At 40.6% G+C, this 6,959-nt stretch overlaps 1 protein-coding gene across 1 annotated transcript; it reads left to right on the top strand.

Moving 5' to 3' along the window:
• The first annotated feature begins 1,036 nt into the window (after window positions 1-1,036).
• Window positions 1,037-2,944, top strand: cox7c (cytochrome c oxidase subunit 7C). The gene is made up of 3 exons (XM_008285497.1): window positions 1,037-1,206; window positions 2,282-2,429; window positions 2,846-2,944. Exons 1-2 carry the CDS (start codon window positions 1,132-1,134, stop codon window positions 2,396-2,398), a joined length of 192 nt encoding a protein of 63 aa, XP_008283719.1. The 5' UTR covers window positions 1,037-1,131; the 3' UTR covers window positions 2,399-2,429; window positions 2,846-2,944.
• Window positions 2,945-6,959: the final 4,015 nt, after the last annotated feature.

The following is a 6,959-nucleotide window of genomic DNA, read 5'->3' as shown; positions in this document are numbered from 1 at the left end:
AGTTAAGAATTGGTGCTTCTCTGCTGACAACTGAGGTAGACAGATATAAAGAGAACACCGTTTGTGTCTTTTTTTTTTGTGTGTGTAATCTTGGTGTTGTTGAGGATGGATTTCATTTTCTATTCCACTGCCCTTTGTGCAGCGACTTGAGGAATTGTCTGTTTGATAAGATCCAATTGAGGAATCTTGATTTGTTTTGGTTGTCTGAGGCTGATACGTTTAGTTGGCTTTATTTATGTGCAGACATCTGTTTTGATTTATAGAAGATGCCTGGCAGCTGAGACAGAGGACACTGTATCCAATATAACTGGGCATTTCTATTATGTAAGGTAAATGTTATGAAATGGACTTTTTTTTTTTTTTTTGAATTTGTGGCGCTGTACATTGTGATTTGTTCTGTGGTCATCCAGGTTATTGTTAAGTGTCTTGTAAGCCCAGATGGTGCAGGACACTAAAATAAACAGCCAGTCAATCAATCAACATACTGAGCCTTGTCTGAACGGTCACAATATAGTGGTATAAGTCTTTTAAACAAATAGAAATATTGTGCCTAATTCAAATCTACACACTCTGTTTTTTTACACAGTATATATCTATTACAAGTTAACTGTAAACTTACATCATCAATGGATCACTTGATATGTACCTTGGGGCTTACAGGGGAATAAACAAAGACCCCCTCATTAACAATCGAGTTCAGTTTTTCTTCCTGTTATCATATGTATATAGTACATCATGAGAAAAATAAGCAGTCAATGCCATATTCACCTTGAAACTGCAGTGTACTGATATACAGTAGCCAGATTTATGACCGAAGCCTGCTGGACCACCCATGTCATGGTGTAGGTTTTGTATCACCCCCCCCCCCCAATAAAATAAAATAAAATAAAATAAAAATAAAACAAACGTGTAAATACCTAACTGTGAAATACATAGAAGAGTTTTAGAAGTTTAATCTATGTATGAAAGGAAAAACATTACCTGCAGTGGCGTCTGGTGTATATGAACTACATTTCCCACAGCCTCACTGCCATTTCCCAGAGTCCTTTGCGCCGTCCTACCGCTCTCAGTAGTCGGAAGGTCGCACTTTGCAGCGTTGTACTAAAACAGAGAAGAGACCAGACTGCAGTCATGCTGGGACAAGCTGTAAGGCGATTCACAACGTCTGCCGTTCGTTCTTCACACTATGCTGAAGGACCAGGAAAGGTAAGATTATATTGTTAAAGCGATATTGTCATTTTAAATGTACTTTTTGTACGACGCGGCCTTGTCGGTACACACAGCCTGACGTTAGCTAGCGCTACTTGGAGGTCATGTCCGGCTGACAACAGTGTGATTGTAATGCCGGTAACGTTAGCCATACATACAGACAGACGCATATATTTCCTTCCTTATAGGGTAACCAAACATTTAAATTTAAAGACAGACTTGTGGCAGCAGGTCCAGATTTATTGACAAACAGGTAGCCGGTGGATTAGCGTTAGCTTAGCTAGCAAACTATAAGCAAACACCGTTAGCGACACTTTGCTAGTTAGCAAACAACTTTAAAATGCCCAGTAAAGCATTTTAAAGAAAACTAAATCGATGGCATGCATTTAGGAAGATGCAGATACGTTGGTAAGACATTATATCCACAAATCTTTGTAGTGGGAACCTTAATTCCTGAACGGACTGTACTACTCGCTAGCTGCTGTCATTTGAGGTCAGTGCTACATCAAGATCAAAGGGAACCAGGAAACAGTTTTACAACTTCAATTAGCTGTATCCGTTAGCTCAAAACTTCTGGTAACGATGCAGATTATTTCGTATAGATTCACTCATTAAACAATGTTTGTCGATGCTGTAGAAGCATCTGATTTAATAATTAGTAGTGAACATTACCAATAGCATCAAAACAAACTTGTCAGTTTTGTCATTTTTCATGTGGGTTTTTGTTTACAGTGTTGATGAAGTCATATACTGAATTAACATTTACCATGTAAACTGATTGATGTGGCACAAGTCATCTTCAGAAGAAACCAAATATTGAGATGATCTTTTGCATTATTAGGTTTGCAGGCAATCCCTGACTTTTAAATTAAATCTTACCTTTCCTTTTGGAAACTTGTAACTGCCTAGTAATAGTGACACTTTTTATACAAACTTCAAATACTTTCCAAATTGTGGAATTTAAAAAAAAAAAAAAAGGTTTAGCTATTAAGACTTTTTCTAGATTTAATCAGACATGCACACATTTTTTCCAGACGTGCACTGCATCATAATGGCCTTGTCTTTTTTACAGAACCTGCCATTTTCTGTGGAGAACAAGTGGCGTCTGCTGGGCATGATGGTTTTGTTCTTTGGCAGTGGCTTTGCATTCCCCTTCATTGTCGTCAGACATCAGATCCTGAAGAAGTGAAACAGCCCAGTGCTGTTACACAACCTTCAAGGTAATTATACCTGCCATTTTTATCTAATATATCTGCTTTCATTAAAATGTCAGGATGATGTGGCATTTATTTCAGCCTTCGTGCATAAAATGACTTCATACAATTGCACTTCGTCCCATCCCCTCCTTAGCCTTTTTCTCTGTGACATATCTAAAATAAATTACCTGTATGTCTGAGCGTGACGGTAACAAATGTCACGTGGTTTCACATTGCTGCTCTGTTGTGAAGATAAGCATGCACTTTAGCAAGTTAATGTGACAGTTTTTTGCAGACATTGATGTGTATCAGGTGGGGGCAGGTCAGAGTTGCTGTCACACTTATCGTCGCCGGTGTTTACTGAGAAATTGCTTTTCTGACATCAGATGTATGCAAGTCATCTTATCACTTTCTCCCCTGTTTTCTTGTTTCTCCTGCAGGTTGTCAGCTGGAACATATTTATCCATCAGTGTTCTATCCATACAGAAGAATGGGAATCTCTTAATTTTCTTTGTAAATAAAGTCTCCTAAAATATGAACATACCAGTTATTATTTTTTTTCATTTCTGCCAGTTTATTTAAAGTCAGTTATAGTGATTCCATTTATACATAGTGTGGTCAAGGCGTGTCAAATCTCCCTTTATCTTATTAACTATTAGGGGGGAAAAAATGAATAAAAAAGCAGCAGAGAAACATATTTTTATAGCAACAAAATCTTCAAGTATGTAATTGTTGGCTGCATATAGCCTCCACTGTTAAATGTGATTTGCCCCGGTACCACATGTCCACCGTAAGTAGTGGTGCGTCTGCATTGTAAAATTACTGCAGCCCTATTTAAGTACATCCCTAAAGAGTCATAATATGTAGATATATGGTTGGTCTAAAGACAACATGTTGTAAAAGATAATAAACCCATAACTTTGTAATTTTAAACCCTTTGTTACCAGCACCTGAAGCAAATGAATAAAGTGGGAAATTGAAAATTGGGTGTGAGAGGGCTTGCAGTGCACACACCAGTCCTGCTCTTCTGATAGCTATTGTTGCCCCACTCTATAGCCCGGCTCCTCGTCTGAACTCCACTGAATAACCTTTTGCAGTTCAATTAACCCTGTGCTTCTGGCTATAATTATCCAAGGACAAAGTATTAAAAAGGGTGGTGTGGCTGCTCAGTTATTGAAGGGGGGGAAGTAATGTAAAAGTTAAGAGGTTTTCCATACACCTCCTTTCAGGTCTGCCTCCCGCCTGGAGTGGTTTTTTTTTAAGAAATCGGCTAAGGTTAGTTTTTCGTTTGAGGTGCTTGGGTTGGCCTGAAGACATCAGACGAGACATAAAGGGACAAGCTGTAAGCATGAGAAACAACTCGCCGTATACCCTTTGTAACCTCCCTTTCCTGATTTTCACACAAGACTCATAACAACTTGTAAAGCTGTCAGGTGGTTTTGTGTTCTCTTGCATTTATAATGACGTTATACCGTGTAAGCCTCTGGGCTTCCCGGGCGTCGCAGCATTCAGGTCGTGCAGCTCTTCCCGGGTGATAAAGTTATCAGACGTTTAATGGGGTCAACAAGTGGAGGCCGATATTTCATAGTTGTGTTGTATTTCTGGCATTTACAGGTTGACCTTTGTTTGTAGCTCAAGGATAGAGACTTTTCTGGTTCTTGACATATAAACATTGCACAACATCCTAAACTATGCACACAAGCACTACACACACACACACTCCAAGCATTTGTGACTAAAGTAGACAAAGCACACAAACAGTACACTGTGATAGCAGTCTGATTAGCACGTTCTGAGCTAATGCAGCTCAAGACAGGAGGTCAGCTGGAGTGCTGCTTGTCATTGTCATTCCGCTCAATGACGTCTCAAAATCTCCTCTGTTTGCCAATTAAAATATTCAGCCCATCTCAGCCTTAAACAATAATCCGTTCGCAGAATGGTCCTTATAAGTCAACCACGATGATTAAGTGTGTAAGCTCGCTAATTGATGTCCTTCAGCTGCTGACATGAGCCATACTTCATGTTGACTCTTTCTGAGTGCATCTCAAAGATTGCTCAGCTCCGTTCACAGAGGAAGAATGAGCTTTCAAGTGCCATTAGAGACAAATAAGCCTCACTGAAGTGACACTCCATCCAAAGTCTGTCTTTTGAGTATCAAATACTCTTAGCAGACTTGAAAGGTGGCTGTAAAAGTCAGCTTCATCTTTTCCTCTCGCAACCAACAAGTCAATAAAATGACTGCAGTAAGTGATGGGCGCCTATTTTCGTCTTTTAAAGGCAGATCAGTTTGTCCAGGAGGTTACTTTGATTTTGTTTTGATACAGCAGTAAACTTTTAAAAAGCTCCATTGCGGTGCTCTGGACTCTGACAGTATGACACTGATTGAACAGAACGACCAGCAGCTACTTAAAATTTTACAAAATGGCTCACTTTGGTGTTACAGAACGTTCCAGCACTCAGAGTGCTAATTTGGGAATGTCCCCAACATTTGGACCCTTTTGCAGGAAAAAAAAAAGAGATTACAAAGAGATATGCATTTGCTCCCGCTGAGAGTACAAATTTAGACTGGCACTGACACTTAAAGCTCTCGGGTCTGAGAGGAGTGTCACATTATCTGGGTATCCAAGAGTGAAAAACATGCACTAAGCAGTGGGTCCCTTTTTTTTGTGTTTCATAGTTATAAATGATCTATTCTCTGCCATTATGCACTCTTACTGGAGCTTTTAAGAATCCTAGTTGATGCCAGACTCCAACAGCGAGGACCAATTAGACACAATGTTATCTGGACAAGGACCAAGCTGCAGTGCAGTGCTGGCGACTTATGAAAAGTACATAAGGGTGTGCTGGCACAAGGCACGTTGCAGGAGGGGTCCTTTCCACAGTAGTCTACATCACACATTTTAGATGGGCTTGCCATATCTCCGCTGCGTGGCACTTTGAGTGGTTGCAGGAGGGAATCAGGGGGAGACAGAAAAAGAATACATTACAGGAGGATTACGCACCCAGCATGCCAAGTCTCTCGCAGGAGTTTGTCATGCTGCATTTAGTATGTAAGTGTGGGGGGAAATGAAAGAGAGAGAGAGAGAGAGGGGAGTGTTATTGTGTGTGTGTGTGTCAGGGTTTCCTTCTTTCTGTCTTTAACAGGTTTTTCCAGAGTTTACGCCTCCATGATAGCCAATATCTGGTAAATTCATTATTGTAGTTGTCTTTTAATGCTTTACATTCCCTGGCGTACGTGCGCTAATTAAAACAAAGCGTAGTCATTAAAGATCACGTCCATTCCAGCTTATCACCGTTCAGTGATTGCTTAGCGTCACGTCTGCTGTTAAAGTGAACAGGTCACTTGCAATTAACGTAAGCGCAATCAGCTAAAAAGGGTGAAAGCCTTTTACTGTAAATACAGTACAGCGACGGCTCCCCAGCTTTTGATTTTCTCTTTTATCCAACAAACTAATATAGCTTTATATGCTCTTGCAAATATGCAAATCAGCTTATTTGCAGTATTTGTAGCCATTCATTGCAGCCTCTGTAGACTTTCTGCATCTCACGTGTGGAATCTAATTATAGACTCATTTGCACTTCAGAGGGGAAGATAGTGGGCTTAGCTCGGTGTAAAGCATGCACAGCCATCTAATAAAAAAAAAAAGACCTAACGTTTTATTGAATCCCCCTCAGTAAGAGTCACATTTCACATCCAGCCGCAGCATTATAGTCAAACAATTACATTTGTTAGTTGGTGTGAGCCGACTCAATAGTGATTGACGGTTATATAAACATTTACTTACTGTGAATGAGTGTGGGTGCCTGACAAATACTCTACAGGCTAAATTACCCCTCTGGGTGAGTCGGATGAGCTCTAATCAGCCCTCACAAACATCTTGCACAGCGGCAATTCGCAGCACCACCAATCACTCCATTGCATACGGTATCGGGGATGTTCTCGACGTGGCCCACCCATCATATCAGCGTGACGACAACGAGAGGTGAAAGCAGCTGTCTCCAGTCGCTGAACAACACCCTGACACTGCACTGTCAGTCAATAAAGTTTCAAGGACACCATGAACTCCCAAGTTTTTTTTTTTTCTTTCCTTTCCTGCTAAGCCCATCCTCTTTCCCCCTACCTTCTCTGTTTACTACACTTTACCTCAAAGATGCTGACTTGTGGAGAAGCACGGAACTGTCAGCGCAGGAAGATGAAGTGTACACGCGCCTCCCACTTCGTCAGAGTGGGGCTCTACTGCCTCGGCTAGGAACTCTGCACAATTAGTCTAGAACCTCCAGGGGATGGCTGTTCATAGGAGATGAATGCTCTCTAGATACAGAGTCAGCTCATATGTGTGTGTGTGTTTTTTGTATGTCGCAGAGGAGAAGAGAAAAGTGCATTTGGTGGCAATTAACAAACAGTCTCCGATACCCGTAAGAGGCATCATGTCAGAAAAATACATTATTATGTAATTAGTACAGGATATATTGCACACTGCAGCCTTTATATTCATTAATGTTGCAAAACCAATTCATGCATTCAACCTTCTAAAGGAGATCTGCCTCTTCTTT

This window comes from Stegastes partitus, unplaced genomic scaffold (assembly GCF_000690725.1).
Source record: "Stegastes partitus isolate 25-593 unplaced genomic scaffold, Stegastes_partitus-1.0.2 Scaffold404, whole genome shotgun sequence".
NCBI lineage: Eukaryota > Metazoa > Chordata > Actinopteri > Pomacentridae > Stegastes > Stegastes partitus.
The sequence above is the reverse complement of the archived record's forward strand: the minus strand, read 5'-3'. Positions and strand labels throughout refer to the sequence as shown.